The sequence below is a fragment of the Amblyomma americanum genome, chromosome 8 (assembly GCF_052857255.1).
Source record: "Amblyomma americanum isolate KBUSLIRL-KWMA chromosome 8, ASM5285725v1, whole genome shotgun sequence".
Taxonomy (NCBI): Eukaryota; Metazoa; Arthropoda; class Arachnida; order Ixodida; family Ixodidae; genus Amblyomma; species Amblyomma americanum.
The window spans coordinates 36,188,009-36,213,114 of NC_135504.1; the positions used below are offsets into that span (position 1 = coordinate 36,188,009).

The following is a 25,106-nucleotide window of genomic DNA, read 5'->3' on the forward strand; positions in this document are numbered from 1 at the left end:
CTTTCAACCCTCCTACTTTCTGCACGTGGTAGCTATTGTGGCTCGGCTTGAGCCAGTGAGCAGGCCTGTGCACTTTCCTTTTCTTTCTTCCTGGCAATAACAGACAGACAGATAGGCAGACAGACAGACAGACAGACAGCCCAGTATCAAGACAGCGACCTGTATAGAGAAACGAAATAAAAAAAATCAGCGAAAAATGCGATATATGCAAATGTCAGCGTCTTCACAGCAGAGCAGATACCTGCTACTGCAGCTATCAGGTAAAATATGGCGGCTGATGGACCGAACGCTGCATATAAACGTACGCATGCCCACGCAGAATTGGCAATACAAGCTGTGACAAACGTGAAACCTAATGCGATTGCGTTCCAATCTTAAGGTGACCAGAGCGTCCCTATAAATTTCTCACTTATGTTGCCATCCGCATCTGTGTCCTGATTTCATAAACACCGACCAAAAAAGAAGCTAGAATTAAGGGCGGAAAGAGGACGAAAATGGCTGGCGGCCGCGTGCTGTCAGCGAGGGCGTGGCGCGCGGCCATTTGAAGAAGAAACCGACCGGCACACCGCCGTCTCCTCCCGGGCCTCCGGCGCCGCTTTCGTACGCTTCAAGACGGTGAGTGACCGACGCTGTGACGTCATCAAGGCGGGCTCAGACCGAACACTACACGATCGCCTTGCTCTTAAATCTTTGCTTCTCCTATGCCCTTTGGATAGATTTGGATGAACCCTCGGCCTGCACCCTCTTCATCCTTTCTGACGTACTCTTGAGCTATCTCAGCAACTCAGTGCTGCGAGTCAAGTTTTCGACGATCCCCCCGTCCATTGCTAGCGTGATGTTCTCTTGCTGGAGCTTAATTTTTAGCTTTATGTAAGCTTAAGGATCAAATAGTAGAAAACGGTTTAGGAATCGAATTCATTCAACGAAAACTATCACGTTTACTCGGTAGCCCATATTGATTCTGGACAATTTCCTTTACAAGGGGCTTTGTATACCAGGGAGTGCACGCTTTGCACAATTTCTCTGTGGTAAAGCCATCCAGGCTGCCACTGGCCATGACAGCTACAAGGGAAACAACGCTTTTTGTATTTCAATGTCAGACAGATGGACAGGTTTCGGCTAATAAGCACCACTCCCATTGCTTTTTTTACTTTCTCCCGTTTGCTTTGCGCTTTTCCCTGGCTGCCCTGGACGTGCGGAAGTTGAGATAGGCAGAGACCGACTGGCAGCCAGAGACATTACACTTAAAACGGGCGAATGATTTCTTGGCGTTTCGTTCGCGTTCATGATGAGGCGCTTCATAGGGGAGCGTTATTTTCTGGGCACAGAGGAAACCTTTATAATCTCTGCAGGCAGCTCAAGCGGAGATGGAGCGGAGGGCTTCTCGGCGCACCGTCGAGGATGCCAACGAGGCCGAGATCTTTCAGGAAGTACGGCTGGATGACAATGGCAACATGGAGGAGGCACCCATCACCGGTATGTCTCCCACTTACTGGTGTCGCCATCTATGGCACTTGTCCAAAGAAAAAATTCTGAGGAATGCGCAAGTATATGTTTTGAGGATAACTAGTTGCCTCTCTTTGCTCCACTATTTCATCTAAAGAGGATTTCAGAAGAAGGTTCGCACAGTTACTGTAATTAAATCCTCCTTCAGCTCAATCACACATTTTTTTTTAAAATTTGGCGCCCATTGCTGCTTTCCCGTTCACCCACTAGATCCCCGTCCAGCCTATTCGACCGTCCAACGACTTTTACGTCTTATTCACTAATTGCTGTATGTCGATCAATCTTCTTGTTGGATTAATCGTTACTCATCAAACACATTTTAATCCATGCCAAACTTTATTTCGACTCTTTTGCCTATTTTTACACTATATTGCCTGTCCAGGGTTGTTTTCCAGCCCACTAACTATATCGACCTCCGCGCTATTTCGTCTGATTTTCAATTTTTAGCTCTAATTAATAAACTAATCATCCTATCCACACAAAAAACTTTGTCGCACATTACCCTCACGCCATCCTCTAGCGATTACCATCATTCGTTCGGTCGTAACTGTTCTGAGAACGACACAACGGCTGCCGAGACGTTTTGCGGACACGACCTCGCCGACATAGCCAAGTAGTGCTTTCGCATCAACAAGTGTGAAACGGCAGCCCCCTCCACCGCGCAGGCAAGCTCCTTTCGGGCGACGACGCGTCGGCGGGCGGGGCGCTGCGCATCCCGACGGCGGTGATGTACTCGTTCGGCGTGGTCATGCTGCTGTCGTCCTGCGTCATCCTGGTGTCGCTCTTCTACATCATGTCCTCGGGGCGGCCCTTCTCTCCCCGGGACAAGCCGCTGCCCAAGCCGGAGCCCACCATGACCATCAAGCTGCGCGTGGCGGACCTGCCGGGGGGCTTCATGGGGGCGCTGCACCAGCACGCCGCTCCGGGGCTGCTGCTTAACGGCTCTCTGGCCGCCGCCGGAGCAGGTGAGAACAGAAGCGAAATCATCTTAGAACGAACGAGCGAACGAAAGAGGGAATGAGCATAGCCTAATATTAATTACTTAAGGTGAACGTTGAAATTAATGATAGCGTGAGTGTGTGAGCAAGTGAAGTTATTTGGCGCGTACTCCGTTATTTGAATGCACGAATAAAGTATTGAATAAATATGCGGTTGTTTGACTTAAATGTATCGAGGCAGGAGGAGACATGGAAAAACCAACGACTAAATGAATGAATTAGAGTAGCGTTCAATAAATTATGCGCTCACCTATTAAAGCTAGTAAAGAATGAGTAACTGGGATAATAAGCCAATCACGGAATATATCATGGAGTGAATAAGGCAATGGAGGGATGTTCGAATAAATGAAACGCAAGTGTATGCATGGGTGAACTGGTTATTGAACAAGTGCGCCACCGTATAATAGATTCGGAAAAGAGCTACGAGCAAACGAATAAATGATTTAGTGGCCTACTAATTGAATGAAGAATGCGTGCGGAGGTGGAGACAGGGATTGAGGAATGACAGAAATAATGAACTCCTAAATGAATGAGCTGGAGCAACGACTTATGTACTGTTCATGTACTAATGTACCATTCGTCAGTCAGTGCCGTAGCGTATTCATTTGGGCGTTCATTATATCAATCATTCTTCCGTCCTTATCCCGACGTCCTGCTGCATTCTTATTCTTTCAATTAGTAGGCCATTAAATCACTTATTCCTTTGCTAGTTGTCTAATTCCTGCATCTATATTCGGTGCTCGTTCAATAACTATACTTCACACGCGCACACATTAGCCTTTTAATAAGTCTGAATCCAATGAAAAACTAGTGACCGAGTCAAAAATTACTTGTCATCTCAGAATATTTGGGATGAAGAAAAAACATGAGTGCTTTATGAATTGAATAAGTGAACTAATACACAACAAAACACTGAATGTAGGAATAAACGAAGGTGAATGACGAAATGATCGATTAAACCAATGAACGAATGAAAAGAACTAGATAAGTCTGAATGCTTTCCAAATGATGAGGCACAATAACACTTTAATTAATTCGTTCTTAAAAGTCTGCCAGAGACGGTAACTTCTCTGAGTATAAATCCGGAGCCCACGGTTCCATGACTGCAAAGCGTATGTGCTTGTACGAAAGGCCTACGCTGATGAAGCACTTCGCGCCTGACAGCCGCCGAGTCCGGCCGTGGTCAAGGCCGCCGCCACTCGCCTGCAGCGCCGCCTAGATTCGCGAGCGGCGTTGACCACCGGGCGTCGCTCGAGAGGCCGGGTGAACCTCGGGTGATGGCGCAGCTGTACGAAGGGGGCGCCATCGATGAGGGCTCGCCCATGGCCGGAGCTGGCTCCGGGATGTCCAGGGGTGACGTCAAGGAGATCGTGGTCATCCAGAGCCCCATATGCAGCCAGGTCTGGGAGAGCCAGCGCATCGACTGCCACCCGGAGACGGCGCCCAGCTTCGAGTCGTGCCGGTGAACTAGCATTGAAACAAACAAAAAAAACTCACAGGGTGGTTATGAATATGTAACGCGAGATTAAGCGATAGCTCTTAAGGAATTTAGTCACGTGACCGCCGGCACAACCAATGGGTGCGCTAGTGGTCAGGTGACAAATGGCGTAGTGCGTGACCACTGGCGCAACCGATGGGTGAGCTAGTGGTCACGTGACTAAACGCCTTAACAGCTATCGCTGTAGTGGTCACGTGATGCTCCCCCTGCACTGACTGTTGCAAACAGAGGCACCCGTAGGCTTATGCGACCCAGGCTGACCGGCGCAACCAGTGGGTGCTAGCGCACCCACCGGTTACGCCGACGGACAAGAAAGTCTGGGACGGGCACCTAACAGTTATCGTGTAAAACGCTGCATTTGATTTCGCTGGAATTGTTTCGTGGCTTGGTAGGGGTAGGGGGCACCAGGAGGGGAGGAGTCAAGTTGAGAGACAACTTTTGATGAGTAAGTTATTAACGCTATAGAGTTAAGGAGCCCGTGTCGCAGAAAACCCGGCGTCATAATCGGTGTCCGTCGGCGACCTTGCCGTTGTTGACCGTGGGCGAAATATCTTGAGAAATCCCCATAGAAGCAAGCAACCTAGGTGGGCTGGCCGGTGTTTGGTGGGCCCGCTAAGTCATGTGACCTTGAGGCGTCATCTCAACGTGCCCATCGTTGCAGGTAGAATAGAATGGCCATAGATGGGCAACGGCTGGACCACTGCTCCAGGAGTGGTATATGGGGACACCCAGAGAGCTCACACTGGACATTGGGAACAGTTACCACGCGGATCCGGAACAGCCAGCTACGTCCCATTCAGGAAATTTTCTTTTACAGCGATAGCTGTTAGGCGCCCGTCACTGGATTCCGCGTTGTAGTCGTCCGCCGTCCTCCGCCGTCGGCGTAACCGGTGGGTGTGGTAGCGCCGTCGGCGTAACCGGTGGGTGTGGTAGCACCCACGGGTGGCGCTGGTCACTCTGGGTCGCATAAGCCTACAGGTGGCTCTGTGTGCAACAGCCACCTACCAGTGCAGGGGTGCATAACTTGACCACTACACTATAGTGCGCCAGGAAAATATCCACAAAACTAAAAGCCTAAACATCTATCGCTGAATCTCGCGTTACACATTCTTAACCGTCCTGGGTTTTTTTAGGGTGTCCGAGTAGATAGCGATGAAGGGAATTTTTACGGAGTTTCAGGGAATGTTAAGAACCGAAAGCCGTATCACTTCTTCCAAATAGAAGGAGTTTTCGAGGTGTTTCGATGAAATACTGTCTGACCGAGGGATTCCTTTTTTTCGAGGGGGGGGGGGGAGTGTAATTGAAAAAAAACATTTTTGGTTACGGTTTAGAACATCGCGGGGACAGCTTGTCTCGAGGAATTCTCAGAAAAAGCCAGTGCGAACGACGTATGGCATACTGTATGAAGAGCCGCTGCAATAGCTTAATTTCGCCATTCACTCGACAAGCGTAAGGGTTGTGAGCTTATTGGCGAAAGGTGCACATAGTACGGTGATGTGGCCGCAGCACCCGCGGCTGCTGCTTCGAGCCGGTGAACGCGTCGGCGGACGCACTGGAGCCGGGCTTCCAGCTCCCGCCGGCCTGCTTCTACCCCGCCAACTACCTGGGCTACAAGGTGGACTCCATCCAGCGCTCGCCCACGCGAACCACGGTGCGGGCGGTGCGCGTGACACCCTCGGGCCTGCCCGACGACCTGCACGTCATCCAGGCGGAGGTCATCAACTACAACGACAACACCGCCCGCATCAGGGTACCTTCGATTACCGTACAGCGGCTCTCTGCGCCATCTGTACTGATGAGCCACAATGTCCAACATCCTTGGACAAATATTTTGAATATTGGGACATTATAAGGCATTGTTATTGAAGTATTGAAGATAATGGTGGGGTCTTCCGATGTTCAGCAAAATTATTCTTTTAGAGTGTTTCCAGCACTCGCATCGAGCAGTTAAGACGGCCATAAAGAATCAGTGGGGAACACATTTGACGATAGGAAAAACATTAATAGTAAACAAATGGCAGCCTGCCGACGGGAGATCTGCGGATATATCGGCTGTTGTAGCGAAATCTTAAAATATATGAACAAATTTCGTTCATAAACTGCTTCCCGCTAAAGAATGCTTTTGTACAGAATAGTCGGGTATGTACGAATGTGAGTCAAGAGCCCAAGAACGCAGCGGCAAATACTCCGCGCCAGAGGTCATCCAGCCAGTGGAGTTTACCTGTTATGACATCAGGGCCAGTTGGTGTGCACCTGCTAGCAGTCGTGGCAGGTTAAATGTGATTGGCCACAGCGGTGATGACTATGGGCGAGCACGCTTTCTCGCAGGGCCTTCCCTGAGCGGCATTTGCAGTTGCGTTCTTGGGTTCTATTCGACTGTAAAAGGCTTATAATGGATTGCAGCTCCGTAAAAGATGGGACACAGGAGAAGACAAGACAGGACGGTCTTTGAACATCAGCTGGTAGCTACTTGCTAAATATATCACAAAGAAAAAGATTGCCATAACCTAGGTCGACGCGCGCACGTCATAGTCACCTTGAATCACCTACTAACCATTATCTCTTCAGCTATAGAGGAACACAGACTTGATAGACAAAACAAAGAGACCTGGGAACGCAGTCGTAAGAAGGGCGTCGTCTATTAGTGACTTTAAGAAGGTTGCCTGGCTGATGGGCAGAAGCAAAGACAACGAAACGGCATGGCAGGCATGTGAGGTTTAACGCCTCGAAGCTGGTCGTGGGCAGTGAAGGACGCCATTGCGAAGGACTAGCTAATTAATTTCGACGATACATGGTTCGTAAGCATCCACTGTCATCGCACAGTACACGGACGCTTTAGCATTTCGTTTTTATTGAAATGTAAGTGACAGCAATGACTTCTGCGGCCGGCATCCGACTCCGCCATTTTACGCTCAGAGGCCGGCTACCGAAACCGCTGAGCCACAGATCGGCTGAAGGGAAGCCATCAAGGATAGGTCGGTAACAAAAAAAAGTTGGTTATTTCTTTAGCTCACCTTGGTTGGAAAGAGGATTGCATCGGCCATCAACAAACTCGAAGAAATCAGACTGACCCGTCCATCCCAAACTTTTCCACCATGCAGATCTACGACCCACGCGCTTCGCGCTACGAGGTCCCGCTGCCGAACGTGCCGCAGCAGGAACATTACTTTCCCGTCCTGTACGAGACCGCTGTGAGCCCAGTCGGAGACATCGAGATCATCAGGCCAGCGTCCCGAAAAGTCGTGTACGTATCGCACATTCACGTACGGTTGACAATGCGCTTAAGGAGTTGACAACACAATGCATGCAACGGACATGCGCGTGACTATGCTTGAGAAGGAGGCATAAATTTTTTTTATTGGCATTGCCTGTAATGTAGATGATCTGCAGAACGTAGAATTGCGTCTTGGAGGGCGCCAATCGCGTCGAGCCGCAGTGGCTGTGGCCAATCGTGCTTGTCGGCGGACTTGCTTTGGAAGAGTCGCAGGCGGTGCGACTGACAGCAGTGGAATTGCGTGACGTAGTAGTCAGTCATGAAAAACCCTGGAATTTGGTCCATCCGTTGCAGCTTGTGGATAGCATTCGCGGCGCTCGGGAACTCCGGTGGAGAAATAATAAAAAAGATAAAGAATGGAGAGGGACTACTTGTTTCTATCCGGTTTCGTGCGAGCTTTAGCCAGGGTTTAGCTCCTCTGCTATACGGCTTTATTTTTGGACGCGCTTCAGTGAAATCCCTCATTAGAGACTGACACCAAATTTGCATAATATCGAATGTGATCAGCGAATTGCAGAGTACCTAAGCAATCTGCGTTTCGCTCATGTCATTGCCTTGCTAAGTCACTCGGGAGATGAACTGGAAAGCATGATCAATGAATTAGACAGACAGCTCAGAACGGTGGGTCTAAAAATTAACATACGGAAAAGCAAAGTAAAGTTAGCCGGTCGGATGAGACTAAGAAGTTTTCAGGCATAGCGTGGGCGCAGTTGGCAAAGGACAGGGTTAACTGGAGAGACATATCCATACAAAAAAGTCCTATGGGCGTCTGTGTAAAAAGCTATGTCCGTCTATGGCCTTTTATGAACGTCTATAAGCACCCACAGAGGTGCTTATTGCCAGCTATTAAACAATTATGGCACTAAAGCTATAGCTTTGGAACCATAAAACTGTCTTAAGCTCTCTATAGAAAAATATATCAGCCTGTATAGACAGCTATAGACAGAAGTAGCAAAGGTCTATAGCTATTTGGGCCAAAATTCTATAGCCGGCCATAGGACATTTTTGTATGGAATAGGATCAGGTCTTTGCCCTGCAGTGGCCTAGGCAGGCTGATTATGACGTCTTTCCTGAGTCCTTTCTACTCATTGATGTGACTTGAGGTACGCGCGTCTATTGACACCGGCACTACGAACGGCCTCCTGTGTGTCTCCGCGTGGTGTCTTGCGTGTGTCCTGGTTGAGGTACATTTTTTTTTCAGCTGCCGATCCATCACGTAGCACAGAAGATTAGACTACTACTCTGCACAAGCCTGTCTGAAAGCTGTGCGAAGAGCTCGAGAATGGACATGCGTTCGCAGGTTTCACACGAACCTCTCGACGCTGGTGTTTGCGGACCAGTTCCTGCAGATGTCCACCTACATCCCGTCACGCTACGTGTACGGCGTAGGAGACGTCAAGTCCCCGCTTCTACGGAGCACTGACTGGCAGAAGATTACGCTCTTCAACGCCGGGCGGTCCCCAACGGTGAGGGCAGCTTAAATATTCTACATTTCACACGATGTGGCATGTTACTAAAAGGGCATATACAGGCTGTAGCAACTAAGATGGACCTAGGTGTAGAAACAACAGAGACGTAACAAAGACATGTTTCAAATTCAAACCATGTGAACGTTGTATGAAGTTATGTGAACTACCGGCCAGTTTTTTCGCTGCTGGTGCTCATTTAATTAGATGACATTAATTACCTCCTGTTTAAATAGGGATCTAAACGAACAGGAATGAAATTAGAAGCTGTCAAATAGGATGAGAACCCAGCTGCTTCTAACGAGTATAGAATAGCTCAAACCTCTCCCTATCACCAGCTTTTATTTAACGCGAAAGCGTTAAGACCCCCGTTCTGCAAAGGTCACCTGACCATGTGAGGTCATCACAACTTACCCACCGGATTGGGGGAAAAGTGCCCACAGTGGCAGGTGGCAGTTAATTTAATGATTGGTCGCGATAGGTTGCTCGGGAGTAGCTACCTGGGTGGCACAAGCCCCACTGGTGGCTGTGTTTGAAACAGCCACCTGCAGGGCCTGTGGCGCATCGCTTAGACCGCTGCACCACTGCGCCAGGAGCGGTGAAAGGGCTTCCCGCTATCTATGAATGTAAAGTAGAGAATGACGGATTCTACGATGTGGTATGCAAAGAGGACCCCAAGCAGCAGAAAGGGCCCATTAAAGCTTTCACGTCATACCGTATAGTAAGGCGGAGCTTGAGTATCCCCTCAAGTTTTTTTTCCGGTAAAATGAAAGCTCGCAAAAGTAAGAAAACATCATGCGACCGTGTGCCCCGTCCAAGATTTAAACATAAGCCTACTCTGCGCTTTCCACATTTCCCACAGCAGGGCTTCGAGTTGTTGTTGGTTCGAAGATAAGCACCAACAGTGGCGCCGAAAGAGCAGGCCATCAAAGGCAACTGGCGAATTTGTGTGCAGTTTTCATGTCATTCGATAATGAATGGGTCGAAGTGCCACCTCGTGAAATGGGCGTATTCCCCAGACGGCGGACGCTGCTTTAGGGGTGGCATATGACGCAAGCGCCTGAGCTTTTACTCCCCCTCATCCTTAGTCGGGTTTCGTTCATTAGCGAAGCCTTCCAACCAGATTTTGCATTCGTGCAGGCGTAGATGTGCACGACATTATCTGAAGGCATTCAAGGCCCCTAACCCGCTACATAGCTCCCAGTACTGCAGTGAAGCTTTGGAACGGCAGCTGAACATGTTGAACAAGGCCTCCAGTAGGAGTACGCTGGGTGAGCGGAGCTTGCAGCTGTCCATACCTCTGTTCGCAGGAAGGCAAGAACCTGTACAGCAGCCACCCATTCATGATGGTCCACGAGGAAACGGGTGAAAGCTGCGGTATCTTTTTGCTGAACAGCAACGCCATGGGTAGGTGTCATGGTCGCTCATCTCATAATGATAAATTTTTTACTAATGACGACCACTGATAATGATGTCTACCTCTCCCTGCTCGGACAGCGAGGTTCTGGCGTTCTTACCGCGTTCCTGAATTGCGCAGACGTCCTGCTGAAGCCGAGTCCTTCTGTGACGTTCCGCTCGACGGGCGGCATCCTGGACGTGTTCGTGTTCCTGGGCCCCACGCCGTCGGCCGTGGTGCAGCAGTACACGGCCTTGGTGGGCAGGCCGGCCATGCCCCCATACTGGGCGCTGGGCTTCCACCTCAGCCGCTGGGGCTACGCCAGCATCGACGAAGTGAAGGAGGCGCGCCGCCGCAACATCCGCGCCGGCATCCCTGTCGAGGCCATCTGGCTGGACGCCGACTACATGGAGGCCCTGCGACCTTTCACCTACGACAAGATCCGCTTCGCCGGACTGCCCGAGTTCGCGCAAGATCTGCACAAGCGGGACATGAAGTTCGTCCTCACGCTGGTCAGTTGTCATGCCACGCTAAGCCTTCCGAATTCCTTTGTCTCGATTCATAAAGGAAACCGAGCTGCTGTTCTGTACAAGGAAGCTAAGAACACGTACTATCAGCAGCAAATGAAACGCGAACAAGAAAACTGAGGTGCCAACTCAAAAACACCAACATACTAGCTCCTGGATTGTAAATGCAAGTGATGTTGAATAACACTTCTGAAGAAGAGTCTTCGCGCCTTCGGAGTTCAGATAACCTGAACTAGTATTGAGCTTTCCCTGGCTAAGAGCTTCTTACTTTGCCATTCTTGTCTCAGTTGTTTTGTTCGCATTTCATTCCTTGCTGATAGTACGCCGGGACGAATGACGTGCTTCTTCTTGTTTGTTGTTTGTCCGTTGTGTGCCCTCAAGAAGCACGTGTTTTACTCACGAGGCAAATGGGCCCAACAATATCTTCCTTTATACTGTTATGATTAATTCTAAGTACTATTCGTAGCTGAAGAGTAATGTAAAACCTGACACAAAGAAAGAGGACTTAAATGTTTTGTCGATTTCTTATACAAATGTCTCGGCCTTTTTATGTAAAATGTCCTTGCAGCAAAAAGCTCTTTAAAATGCATATGAGAGACCTGCAGTCAGTGCTTTAGGAACCTTGGACAACGTTAGAGACGCCAAGACGCGTCCGCTTGCCCGGTAGACTACAGCTTTCGCTCTCTAACCAGGTTCAGCTGTAGTTAAAAAGCACCTAATTATTTTTAAATGTCCCCAACAAGCATGCGTGGGATCCTGCTGTAAATGGATTGTATTTTTTACTATTGAGTCTCTTACACCCGGTTTAAGGGAATATAACTAGAGTCACTCGGGTTGTGAATGGAAGTAACCGATGAACTGTGCCTGCCCACGACAGCATCCCGGCATTGACGCGAACCTGGAAAGGGGGTCTTACCTGCCCTTCGACGAAGGACACAAGACTGCTGTGTTCGTCAGGTCGGAAGGCGGAGACTACAACTACGGAATGGTAAGTTGTCCTCTTTCTTGAACGAATCGCCTCAAGGGTATATCGTATGCTCTGGCCTTTTAGAGGGCGGTCCCCTTGCTTTGTTCACAATGACTGCGCCCTTCAGGTAGCGGTACCGTTATGACCTGAGATATGTTTTAAGTAGAGGGATACATAGTCTTGTGGGGTGCATTCGTACAGGTTGGCAACCGGAGCCGTCTGGTGTTCCCCGATTTCACGCATCCGGCGAGTGGCGAGTACTGGACCAAGATGCTGTCCTACTTCCATGATGTGGTGCCCTTCGACGGCCTCTGGCTGGTACGTGCAGTTCCTTAATAATAATAACAATAATTGGTTTTTAGGGAAAGGAAATGGCGCAATATCTGTCTCATATATCGGCGGACACCTGAACCACGCCATAAGGGAAGGGATAAAGGAGGGAGTGAAGGAAGAAAGAGGTGCCGTAGCGGAGGGCTCCGGAATAATTTCGACCACCTGGGGATCTTTAACGTGCACTGACATCGCACAGCACACGGGCGCCTTAGCGTTCTGCCTCCATAAAAACTTCACCCATCTTCTTGGCTCCGAAAACTGAAGGAAATATCGGTATGTGTGCGGACAGCTACTTGACTCTTGCGGTGAAAGAGCATATTTTGTTTTCTAGGAACAGAAACAAAAAAAAATAAACGTGTAAAGCAAGTATTCAATTGTGTGTACTTCCTGCGCTTGCCTTAATATTTGTAACCTTTCTATTGAGGCTGAGTGAAATGGCACTACGATACGTTCTAGGCGTCCGAAAAACGTTTCAGTGCTACGCGCCTCCGGTATACCGGATGCCAGGAATAATCGAAGAAAGAAGCGACCTTCCTGACTGAGTGGCATACTATGACGAAACAAGCAGGACCTTCAGGTCGCCGACAGATGCATGAGTGTGAATTTTAACAATTATGTTTTGCAAGCATAGCCGTGATTGTATAGTAAGAAACCAATCACAGCTAACAAACTGCAGGATGCAACGATGTCACTTCGCAAGTATCGGCAAGCCTAGTGCTTTTGGATAGTGCCTTCCATTACGACCCATTACGACCCACTTTGATCCCTTCATCCAGAATGGCAGGGGGGTTGTGTATCTTAACTTAGGCCAGTGACATGCGGCGATAAAGAACGAATTTGAAAGTCTTGCTGCATTGTATAGTCCTATACACTATAGCACTGCCTGCGAAGTTCACCAGTAAACTTGCTTCTCCTGTATGCATTTCGTTTGAAATGTTTGGAATTCTGTTAGAACTAAGAGAAGACATAAGAACGAAACAAACGTTAACAGGAAACCAGTGTTAACATTTAGGCGCATGTGAGCGCATGTTCTCTTTATAAGTCGTGTTCTGTGGACGGCTAGAAAGCGGGAATTGCTAAGAGCTGTGTTGGTGGTGGTGACAGGACCTGAACGAGCCGTCCAGCCTGTACAACGGCTCGGAGCGGGGTTGCCCGGCATCGACGCTCGAGGAGCCCCCTTACCTGCCTGGTGAAGGGACCGAGGCGCTGAGGACGAAGACACTGTGCATGACTGGACGCCACTACCTGTCCAGGCACTACAACCTGCACAACCTGTATGGACTCACCGAGGCGCTGCGAACATACGAGTGAGATTCCCTCTTACCGCATCCATTTATGAAGCGAAAAGCTTCACTACGCTAGGCTAAGCCGTCTTCGGGTAGGCAGCACAACAATCTTGAACGCCCAACCAAGCATAGCTGTGTATGACCATATGTGGTGCAGTTATGGTGTCGTACACTTGATCCCTGGCCTTGACCCAGACCTTTAGTTTATCTTTCACCTTTGACATTAGATGACCTTTGGGTTGACCTTTGACCTTAAGAAAATCCGATGGGGTGATGTGAAGCCACGTGTGATGACTATTAGTAACCATGTTTGCAGAAGCTTTTAGCTAAATTCCAAGGTTGGCCAAATTAAGCCAATGACAATTTTAGCATCGTATTCAAGGCATCCGACATGGCAAGAAAATCAAGATATATAGCTAGTCACTGCTGGAGGTTTTTCGGCTGTAATGCTCTACTGTTACGTGCAAACTAGTGTAAGAAAAACAATAGAAAAGATCCTGACTTCCGCCTTCTTCCGTGGTAAATTCCATGATTGTCGCGCTGCTGACAAGAATATGCTTCAACACGGCATGCTTTGTCAATGGCTATGGAGAAATAAGGAACCTTTAGTTTAACAAAATTTTAAGTTCATTAATGAATCTCGAGTGGCTGGAATTAGTCCTAAGGTCCCCCTTATCTCACAGCGTCCATTTGCCAAGTAATAAATAAGTTTAGGGTACCATGCCCAACAATCGCATACAAAAATCTCGAAAACATGAAAATTGTAAGATACTGCTATGGAACTATTAAAAGGAATGGCCATGCAAAACTAATGAGGAACGCTTTTGACGAAAGCAAAAATGTTAATGGAAAAAAATCCGACTGTGGTCGGGTTATCTGCGGATATATATTTTTATAGTGAAATAACATTATATGAAAAAATTGCGTTCGTTAACAGTTTTCAGCTCAAAAATGCTTTTGTCCAGAATTTTTGGGCATGTTCGGAACGAGATTAAAATTGCTGCTGCACTTGCTGGAACAACTGGACATGCATTGCATTTTAAGCTACCATTATTTCGGGAACAGCTCCCTGCGCCAGATCCTGCTTCGGAGGCCGTTCATCATCTCGCGGTCCACATTCTCGGGTCAAGGGCGCTACTCGGGCCACTGGAGCGGAGACATCGAGTCCGATTGGGACTCCATGCGGGCATCCATCCCTTGTACGTGTCCGAGTTTCACTCTCAAGTAGAATCGGGCGCAAACACACCAGATTCTTCGCGCTTCCGAAAAAAAATGTAGCGTTTATCCTACGCCTCTGGCATCGCCGTTGTGTAGATTGAGCTGCGTATACTAACCGTAGAATGTTCTACAGCTCCAAACATAACGCAAAAGAAACGAGGGCTGCACGTCTGCGTAAGGAGCGGTATTCGCAGATGCATTAATGTGTCTGCGGTTATTTCTTCGTGGCAGCTAACTACGACAGCGAAAAGCCCTTCTTTAATATCAGCCGTTCGCCACGATCGCAATGGCTGCTGCGTTGAGCGCAACTCCTGCCGTCCGAGACGCCGCTAACAATGAATGGTTGATACCGTTACTAATTGTCATGCATTTCTCCAGGAGCCAACCGGACAGTACAAATATTTCGCGAGTACCTGTGGCATGACATAATTCCACGTGAAGTGTATTCGAGCGCTCCAGCTCCTTGCTACAGCTCTGTGTGTTATACAACTAGCTTGCTGGTATATGGGCATGGTTACCACGCATTTGCATGCCATTGCAATGCTTCCTCGAGCCAGTGCGAAATTAATATAACAGATATTGTTCTAATTTATCTGTTATGATGCGAGCGCCGCCCATTTCGCAGGAGAGAAGTGCGGCACTGACGCAGATCATGGTATATATTTAGTAGTAGTAGTAGTAGTAGTAGTAGTAGTAGTAGTAGTAGTAGTAGTAGTAGTAGTAAGTGGTTTTATTAAAACAATAGTAAAAAAGAAGGAAAAGATTTTTGCTAACCCCGGCGTCTTCCATCGATACTGAAGCACCTGAGCTGGGGCAGGGGAAATAAAGGATAGCAGGCAGAATGGACAAATGATGATGAAAGAGGTGAGGGGACCGGATAAGAGGATAGGGGTACATATCTATGTGCCGTCGCAGTTTGGTAACGCTCAGTAACCTAAATGTGTTAATGAACATCTAAAAACATCTAAAAATTTGATCATGACGTCCGTTTCCTCGAGCAATACGCGCTTTCAGCCCAGAGACGTGCTGTACGTGCAAAGCGTTTGTGTAATGTTTTTGAGTTCATCATGGTTTCTGTGCTCGACTCATGCAGATGCAGACATCAGAGGCTACAGTTTTCCACAAAGTTCTAAAAAGCGCGTAATATTTTTCGCGCACGAGCAGCAATGCTGACGTTCAACATTCTGGGCATCCCGCTGACCGGCTCGGACATCTGCGGCTTCTGGGACAACACCACCAGCGAGCTGTGCAATCGGTGGCAGGCGCTGGGAGCCTTCTATCCGTTCGCGCGAAACCACAACGCCAAGGGAAACCTCGTGAGTGGCTGAAAAATAAAACTGCTCTTCCTCCTCTTTGTTAGGAATGGTAGAAAATGACGGAAGATTTAGCGCGACTAGGCCAAATGCCAATTAGGTGCGCTAGCACTTCGGTTGAAGGCTCGGTTTTCATGTCAATCAGGCTTAATTCAGACAAGGTTCGGCGAAATTAGTGAGTGGGGAACTTAGTTCTAGTCCACTTAAATGTAATTGCTGCGACACAGCCGCTGCCGAAATTCAGCCGTCTGGCTTTTGGTTTTTCCTCTTCTGTCAAACTTCTCTTCAGAGTCTTCTTCCGGACATCTCGTCTATCGGACTCATCGCCTATATGTCGGTTACTGCGGGGAGAAGTTTTTTTCCCTAAAATCGAAGGAGCCACCTTTATCCTGACATCTGCAGTTCGTGACATATTCTCAATAATTTTGTGGCAATGAGAACAATTCCATTCGTTCCTCTGTGCGATTCTTCTAAATCGTTACAAGAAATTACTCGGGATATTTTTGAGCATTTAATGTGGGCTGAAAAAAAAACCGAAATGTTCTAAATATCAATTAAGAATTACGAAAGTATGAAGGCACAACTATGCACATGCTTCTCGCCACAATCTACATGCCGGTTGAGACATTCTCGCAGCTATGCAACGGATTTCCAATACAGCCCGCAAAGAACATTTCCGTCCGTACTTTGAACCATTCATTGCCCGTCGGAATCCGCGGCGCTCAGAGCGTCTATAGTTAGCGGTGTCCATGGTTTTGCGTCACAATGCTCTACGACAGAGTTAAATGTTCCCAGGAACTCGTAAGATAAATGAGTAACACTAGACGTACGCGATACACTTGGTGTAAAACTTCTCCAGTCACAGACTTCATTTTGACGAAGAAGAAGGAGTGCCGACCAAAGAAAACAAAAAACAAAAACAGACGTTTCGGCCGTACGGGAGCCGAAACGTCTGTTTTTGGTTTTTGTTTTCTTTGGTCGGCGCTCCTTCTTCTTCGTCAACATGTTTGTCCCCGACCAGACGAGTTTTCGTCGAACTCTCGACTTCACAGACTTCATTGTGAGCCCCTGTCTTGCCTTCTCTAAATGTCCAGCATCATTCTGGCACATTATGGTCATTCACCGTACAGATGCTTCTTCATACAATGGCGTTCACTTGAGTGTGTCCCTCCGCATGCAAAAACTCTTGTAACAGTGCGTAAATAGACCTTGACGAGATTGTCTATTGTCGATTACATGCCAACACGCTCACAGAGAGGCTCCAAATAACGAAAATGGCTGTGGAAGGGGTAGGAATAATGGCACCGGGGATGCCGGTTGCGGACACGTAATATTCCACCTTCGGTCATTCTTCTACAGTGGTGGTGCAATCGATGGTTGCGAAAGAACATCTGTTGTACAGGAACTATTATTGATGCGAAAGCATTACTTGGCTATGTCGGTGAGTGTGTGTCCGCAAAACGTGTCGGCAGCCGTTGTCGTTCTCAAAAGAGGATGAAACGAATAATTGTAGTCGATAGAAGATGACGTTAGGGTGGTGTGCGACAAAATTTGGTGTCGGTAGGATGATTAGTTAATTATTAGAGCCAAAAATGTCGAAAAGCGTCGAAAGAGCGCAGACTTCGATATAGTGAGTGGACGGGAAAACAACCGTGGACGACGAAATAAAAGAAAAATAGGCAAAGGAGTGGAATTAAGGATTGAAATAGATTGAAATGTGTTTGATAAGGGATAATGAATCGAACAAAAAGTTTCATTGACATAGAGTAATTAGTTTATAATTAGAAGCAAAAGTCGTCGGACGGCCGAATAGGAATAGACGGGAATAAAGTAGAGAGAGAGAGAGAGAACTTTATTGGCGCCAAAAATTGGTCGTTTCAGCGGGACCCGGGTGTCTTCATGTTGAAGTTGCGAGTCTTCCAGGGGTGGTTCCCTTATTCCAGGGCCCCACTGAGTCTTGCTAGCTCATACGCATGCTGGACCAGTCCTCTTTGGACCGCCAGCACGCTGCTGGTGAGCAGGCTTTCCCACTGTTCCGCATTGGGCTCTTTTAGTTTACGGAATGAATAATTGTTTTTACACTCCGATGTAATATGGTATAAAATGGGGGTGGCTCCACACCACTTGTATGTGTCCGCGTACTGGTTCGGAAACATTTTTGAAGTATGTGTAAGTTATGAAAGCTTCCTGTTTGCAGTCTACGCCAACCGACTGCCTCATATTGCTATAGTAGGTTCACGGGAAAGCAGCATTCGCGCCAAATTCGAAAAACATGCTTTCGCATTCCTACATGTAAGCAGACTTTAGTGCCCTCAGAATTTTGTAGTGGACAAATATCCTCAGCCTTCTTCTTTCATTACGTCGGTTGTATGCGGATACCCAAGGAGTGACATAAAAGCGGTGCTTGCAGGACCAGGATCCGGCGGCGCTGGGCGGTTCCGTGGCGGCCACGGCCAAGAAGACGCTCAAGATCCGCTACTGCTTTCTGCCATACCTGTACACGCTCTTCTACCGCAGCCACGTGTACGGCGAGACGGTTGCCCGGCCACTGTTCTTCGAGTAAGACACGCCCTTTGCTCGTCCGTCATCTTGGCGCATGATGTTGTCGCTGCAGCTTCTGCCTTTCAGCGAATATTCAGCGCTTTTGAACACTGTCGTGTTTCTGAATGAAAGATGTTAATTTATGAAACACCTCGTCAATGTTAGCATTAGAAAAGAGGGTTACTTAGTGAACTATATAAGATAATGAAAGAGCGCAGTGTTAGTTATTGAATATCGTAATGATTGGCATGGCGTAGAAAGCGAGGCTAAAATGGCTGCTGGCGGTCTAACGTAAGAGCGGCCCAGCTCTAAGGCGTAAAGAGGACATGAGCAGGGAAGCGTTTTTTTTTGGGAAAAAGTGGGGGGATATCTGAGCTGGTAAGCGTTTTTTGGGGGAAAAAGTGGGTTGATATCTGAGCTGGTAAGCGTTTTTTTTTGGGGGGGGGAAGGGGGGATATCTGAGCTGGTAAGCGTTTTTTGGGGGAAAAGTGGGGGGATATCTTAGCTGGTAAGCGTTTTTTGGGGGAAAAAGTGGGGGGATATCTGAGCTGGTAAGCGTTTTTTCGGGGAAAAAAGTAGGGGGATATCTGAGCTGGTAAGCGTTTTTTTGGGAAAAAGTGGGGGGATATCTGAGCTGGTGTACAAGTCCAGTACCTGTGGCTCGTTATTTTCCCCTTTACCTCGACCCATGGCGTGGCTGCCTATCAGTCTAGCGTGACAAGCGGCATGCTTGGGCTGGTATGATAGTTTGCAGCAAACAGCTAGAGGCCTGATAGCTGCGTTAATCAGAACGCGCTGAAGCCGGGCCAGCTAACGGCGATATAGTTAAGCAGCGGCAAGAAGCCCGCATTATGGATAACTTCATCTTGGTACAACCTTTAAAAAAGAGATTAAGAGGACATAGCGTCTGCTTCTGAGCCGCACCGCATGGCTAGTAATGCATCCGCAGCGTTGCAAACCTCTACAAAGTAACATCTCTGGTTCTGCCCTCTCTAGTGGTTAGGACTTCCTGGAATGCTACAGAAATCCCCCTACACGGCATATAAGCAAATCCCTCGAACTCGTGAATACGTCCTGAGGTTCTTAGTGCAACAACGAACCTGAGACGAATGAAGTCGTGGATGCTGACCAGCCTTCGTTCCATCTGTGCCCGCAGGTTCCCCAAGGACGTGAACACTTACGGAGTCGACACGCAGTTCCTGTGGGGCAGCGCGCTGCTTGTACTCCCCATCTTGGAGCCCGTAAGTTGCGTACACATCCTGCGGATGACGTCACGCCGCTAGCGTTCGACATTGCAGACGCCAGTGGGGTGCAAACCTTGTTCCTTGAAGAGTTCTGGATTGGAACAAAGGGATCAGAAAAGCATGCCCTCTGCGCCTTTCTCCAGGTCATCTCGACTGCGGGAGTGGTAACGTCAGTGCGGACCCTTTTACCCTTTTATTGGTCCTCTCAGAAAAAAACACCAATGAAAGAGTGAGGGAGTCCGGACCAGCAATGTTTTACCGGGAATAAAGCCAATACAAAAAAATGAAAAGAACCTAAACGCTAAAAAGAACTTAACTTAAAGAGAGAGAGTGCGGACCACTTCGCACTGTCCTGCAATAAAAGCGTTAAAAGCTGACCTAACCAAGGCTAATTAAGGTGTCTTGCACTGGAGGAATCACGGCCGCCATATTAGTTCATTATGCCTCTAGTAATCACGTGAAGGACCGCAGCGGGGGCATAGAGGTATGAGCATTCGCCTCGCATGCGGGAGGTGCAGGGTTCGATCCCCAGTTCCACCGGGTGCCCACCGGTGATACAATGGGTACAAGCTTTTCCCTGGACTGGTGTTCGGCTTCTGCAGGGTGAAATGCTTGGGAAATGGGTCTTTGACCCCACCTTGAGTAGAAGAAAAAAACCTGGTGTCATGGCGCTCTTTGGCCACAGATGTCCTTGCGCCATAAAAATGCATCATCGTTACCATCATCATCATTCACGTGACTAAGCGTAAGTTCGCTGATAAATGATGCATGCTGTTTCATATGATGCTTGAAAGGATTTTCTGAGCGCGGAGAGATTTGAATAACGTGATTTAGTTGCGGCTACCAATAACTCGATCGCGTGACTCGCATGAATGAACGGAGGACAGAGGGTCAGCTGCCGCTCCGTTTCTGTCTTGCCCGCTCGCGATTATTTTTGTTCCGAAATGATGCAACCTTCACTTCACTCCAAGGCTGGCACATCAAAATCATTCTCTCCGATTATAATTTTTCAATCTATTCGCCACTGGTTCGCCACTGCGCACCCGTGTTCGCTATTCACTTTAAGCGGAAGTTTAACTATGGCAAAGGCGTAGCATCGCTTCAGCGATGACGTAAGACGGGAAAAACGTGATGGAGTGAAGTCGGAGCAGAAACTCAATACGAGCTCTGCCTACCTAGCAGTTCTCTGCATAGCTAAGGCTTCTTTTTGGACGGACCACTCATGCAGAGTTTCTTGTGTGTCTTGTTTCCTGCCATCATTGCTTAGTCGTACACTCTAAAGAGATGGAGTTAAAAGGGAGTAAGCTGTACTCTAGAACACACCATATTATAAAAGAGAGTAATCTATTTTTACTCCAATGTAGGTGTATTTGTGTTTAGAGTGCACTCAAAGTTGCTTTCACTATGCATGACCAAACTATATAACTTAGACCAAAGACATTATCCGGAAACGTACGCCAGACACACTGGACCGAACGTGAATTTGCATCACGCGCCCTTACCCGCCGCGGTGGCTCAGTGGTTAGGGCGCTCGGCTACTGATCCGGAGTTCCCGGGCTCGAACCCGACCGCGGCGGCTGCGTTTTTATGGAGGCAAAACGCTAAGGCGTCCGTGTGCTGTGCGATGTCAGTGCACGTTAAAGATCCCGAGGTGGTCGAAATTATTCCGGAGCCCTCCACTACGACACCTCTTTCTTCCTTCCTTCTTTCACCCCTTCCTTTATCCCTTCCCTTACGGCGCGGTTCAGGTGTCCAGCGATATATGAGAGATATACTGCGTCATTGCCTTTCCCCTCGATAAATCAATTGTTATTATTATTATCACGCGCCCAGAATGTGACCGGAGTGAAGCCGTACCTTCCGCGAGGCATCTGGTACGACGTGATGCTGGGACTGCCGTACCACAGCGCCGGCGAGGACTTCCAGCTGACGCCGCTCAACGACTCCATCTGCCTGCTGATACGCGGGGGTCACGTGGTGCCGTCTCAGGAGCCCGCCCAGACCACCGCCGCCAGGTGGCTGCACTGCTCATGTCTCTTAAGGGTTGTTTCACTTTACGCCGTATAGTGGCGCGCAGAATTCCTGATAGCTTGCTATGCGTGTGCGAAGAGTTCTAATTGTGCAGTCTGTGCATAAACTTGCTCCCAGTTCAGTACAAGACCGGTACACGGTGCTGTAGTGACGTTGTGTCTCTCTCTTGAACCACTTTCGCTCGCAGTCGACTAAAGCCGTTCAACCTGTTGGTGGCCCAGAACCACGATGGGCTGGCAGCTGGCGAGCTGTATTGGGATGATGGCGAGTATGTGGGTAAGCATCGATGGTATATGAGGGTTCATGTTACTGCTATGTGAAGGACTACACTGCTTCCCGAAGAGTGCTTCGATTGCTGTCTTGGCGGCTGTGTTCACCCAGTATAAGCAGGCTGGACGATTAGCACGAGCTGAGGAGGCCTGTACTGCTCGGCGGTATTAAACTAGCGGAAGCTGTGCACGAGCAAAAAGCAGGAGGAGGCACGTTAAGGACGTTGAGAACACTACGTTGAGAACACCTGGTGCCTATTGCCCCTTAAGCCTCGTATGCCGACATATGGCATGATAAATGGTTGAAACAGTACGGGCTTGAGAGACGTATTGTGCCCTCCGTTGGTATGCATAGCGATAACAGCACGCGAGCTACATAAATCGGACAAGCGTATACAGGACTGTCCGTGCTTACGAACACTTAGGTCGGCCATGTTCGGAGCTGCAAAAGATTCAAATTTCGAACCGGATTGAGCGACTTGAGAACCAAGAGACTCAAAGAAACCACTTAGTCTTTGGAAGGTAAGGTCGGCTAGCTGCGCATGGCAGTGTGTGTTAAACGCTGCAATGCTTCTTCACTGTTCACTTGGGAAAAATTGTCGCTCTCTTGGGAGGTGGCTCACATGTCAGCTATAAGAAGTACAAAACAGTGATCCGATTTGCTCATACAAACTGTGCTTACTTTCTGGGAAAGCTTAAGCAGTTTTAACGATAATTTATGCTGGGTCTTGTATAATTCTTCCAAGCGTATCTTGTGCACACCATCTTCTTACAACCTTGAATTTCGCCAAGAAGAAGAAAGCGTACCAAACTGGACCAATGGAACAAATCTTATTTGTATTGCTTTTTTCACGTTTCACTCCCCTGTGGCGGCACAGTTCCCCGAGTTTTTGGCAATATTCCGAAAGTCCAGTTTATTTATACTATCTACAGCTACGTAGATCTTGGTCCCAAAGGAATGATAGCTGGACATGTACAGGAATTGTAATGCTCAGAACAGACAACCGATGCTCTGTCATTGTATTACAGTAGGTACCATGAAAAACAAAACAAGGGTGTAATAGGATTCAGCGTAATGAACTGAAGATCATTCGGAGAGATTCTGCATCGCTGAGGATAGTATAAATAAAATGGCTTCGTGGAATACGGCCAGAAAAAGGAGGGACCAGATCTACGTAACTCGCACTGGGCTGATGATGCCAATGAGGATGGTATAATGATAGCCTGACCCTTTGTCGCTGCGCAGGGTCGTACGAAAAAGGCGAGTACAGCCTGATCAAGTTCGTCGCTGTCAAGGTGAGTATCCGGTGCCTTCATGCACAGCGAGTGCCTTGTGCACCTTAGTGCGACTTGAGCTCACTGAGGGGCGTTGGAATTCCGTCCTGACGTCGACAATGATACACACAAAAAAATTGATTACTAGATATCTTGCCGCACTATGCCAGCATCTAATATCAATGGTTTGGGTGCGTCATTTGTTGCGTGAAATTTTCGTTGGCTTTACAGTCAGACTGTGAACACGATTTTTAGGTTGTAAATCAGAATATGCAATTGAAGACTCTCAGAGCGAAAGTGTAGGATTGCAGTGCTAGCAAAGAAATTTTGAAGTGTTGTGCATCCCCCCCCTCTCGCCCTTCCCATCAAATTGCAGAACGCCGACTGCTTTCTCGCGGTTTGTCCTCAGTGACTATGTGAAAAAAAAATGGCGGGCGCTTAAGTCTCCTTACGTGCGCAAATGCGAAAGCTGTGTGCGATCTGAAATGCGCAATCTGCTGGGGCCAGCGCCGTACATTGCGAGGGAGAGCTCTCAGTTGGTGCCGCATGATGGCGCTACAACTGCACGCCAAGCATGAGAAAAATTTACTGAAAACTGAGGAAATTTGTTGCTCGCTTGATTGAGACACCTATAATTAATATGCCCATAATTACTACATAATTATTAGCCGCTACAGAAAAGCCCAATGTTTCCCACGTCCGACCCATCTATCTATCTTTCTATCTATTGAACGAGTGACAAGTCAACGGCGTTCGCTGTTTGCTGCGGGCTCCGCATGCTGTTTTTTGCCCCATAAGTGTTGTAAGACGCGAAGTTAACGTTTTTAAGAACTGTGGATTCACTAGGTACGCCTTTATTCAGCTTGAAACGTCGATGTGTCGTAGAGGAGTGGGAGCGCTCCCGTATAGCGCGCCGGCGGCTCGAGTTCGGTTGCCGCCTTGACCCCAATTTTCCCTTTTTAGCCAAATTTTTTCTTATTATTTCAATTACCATACAAGTGCAGACACTTTTGCGGAGAGCCTCTCTCTACAACTTCCATCCAAGCCCCTCACGAGCCAAGAAAGGCTTTCGCCTTAATAAAGTGGTGCTGTTCCGGCAATTCGCAGAACACGGTCTCCAGCATGTGCGTCCACTGCGGCTACGACAGCATCATGCTGCTGAACGCAGTCACGGTGTACGGAGTCACCGACAAGCCCCGGGACGTCCACTTCAACAAGCAGCCCACAAACTTCACCTACAACCCGGCCGGACAGGTGCGTACGTCTGCTAGAGCAGCGAAATTTCAATTTCATTTCCGTAATTCTCCTTTCTTGTCATCCGGCCGGTTCATTCTTTCCGCCTATTATTGGTTCTTTCTTGGCCGTTCTCTTTACTTGGTTTGTTTTTCTCTCACGTTGTTCATTCTTTCATTTCATTCTTTCTTTGTCGCACCTTTGTTCTCCCACATTAGTTGTCTTCCTGGACTTTTGTGGCGGCGTCTAACCCCTCTTTCCTCTTTCGCAGTTCATGAAGGTGTCGAGCCTCCACTACCAGCTCACCAAGCCGTTTGTGCTTACTTGGACCCACTGAAGGAGCTGCGCGACTTGCCCGTGTTGCATCATGGTGGTTGCAATAAACGGGCTGTAGTGTGCAAGCGCAATCTTGCTGGTCGCTTGTGTTACGGTTAAACTCAATGTCTAAAGCTACAGTGATGTCTAAAGCTACAGTGATATCTGCTATAGTTTCGGCTTAGCCGTATAGGCCTGCACTACACCGGCGCGCTGCACCGGCCTCGACACCAGGAGTGCATCGTCTGGTGGCGCTCGAATGCAGCGAGTTACAGTTAGGAACTTGGAGGGGCGGCACCTCTTTCTTCCTTTCTTCTTTCACTCCCTCCTTTATTCCTTTCTTTACGGCGCGGTTCAGGTGTCCAACGATATACGAGACAGATACTGCACCGTTTCCTCTCCCCAAAAACCAATAA

At 48.3% G+C, this 25,106-nt stretch overlaps 1 protein-coding gene across 1 annotated transcript; it reads left to right on the plus strand.

Annotated features, from left to right (window-relative positions):
- The first annotated feature begins 547 nt into the window (after positions 1-547).
- On the plus strand, positions 548-24,724 carry LOC144101347 (lysosomal alpha-glucosidase-like). The gene is made up of 21 exons (XM_077634456.1): positions 548-615; positions 1,353-1,476; positions 2,172-2,471; positions 3,669-3,966; positions 5,509-5,752; positions 7,104-7,246; positions 8,577-8,742; positions 10,053-10,149; positions 10,280-10,650; positions 11,543-11,653; positions 11,834-11,950; positions 13,070-13,272; positions 14,317-14,450; positions 15,634-15,785; positions 18,193-18,341; positions 19,480-19,564; positions 21,401-21,582; positions 21,786-21,874; positions 23,114-23,163; positions 24,250-24,396; positions 24,647-24,724. The coding sequence occupies exons 2-21, from the start codon at positions 1,368-1,370 to the stop codon at positions 24,710-24,712; spliced, it is 3,213 nt and encodes a 1,070-aa protein (XP_077490582.1). The 5' UTR covers positions 548-615; positions 1,353-1,367; the 3' UTR covers positions 24,713-24,724.
- Positions 24,725-25,106: the final 382 nt, after the last annotated feature.

What these genes read in the sequence shown, in the direction of transcription:
- LOC144101347 (XM_077634456.1), top strand. Translation starts at nt 1,368, where the DNA reads ATGGAGCGGAGGGCTTCTCGGCGCACCGTCGAGGATGCCAACGAGGCC. An exon ending in TACTCCCCATCTTGGAGCCC is followed by an intron (nt 19,565 to 21,400) that starts GTAAGTTGCGTA and finishes TCACGCGCCCAG; the next exon opens with AATGTGACCGGAGTGAAGCC. An exon ending in GCCCAGACCACCGCCGCCAG is followed by an intron (nt 21,583 to 21,785) that starts GTGGCTGCACTG and finishes TTTCGCTCGCAG; the next exon opens with TCGACTAAAGCCGTTCAACC.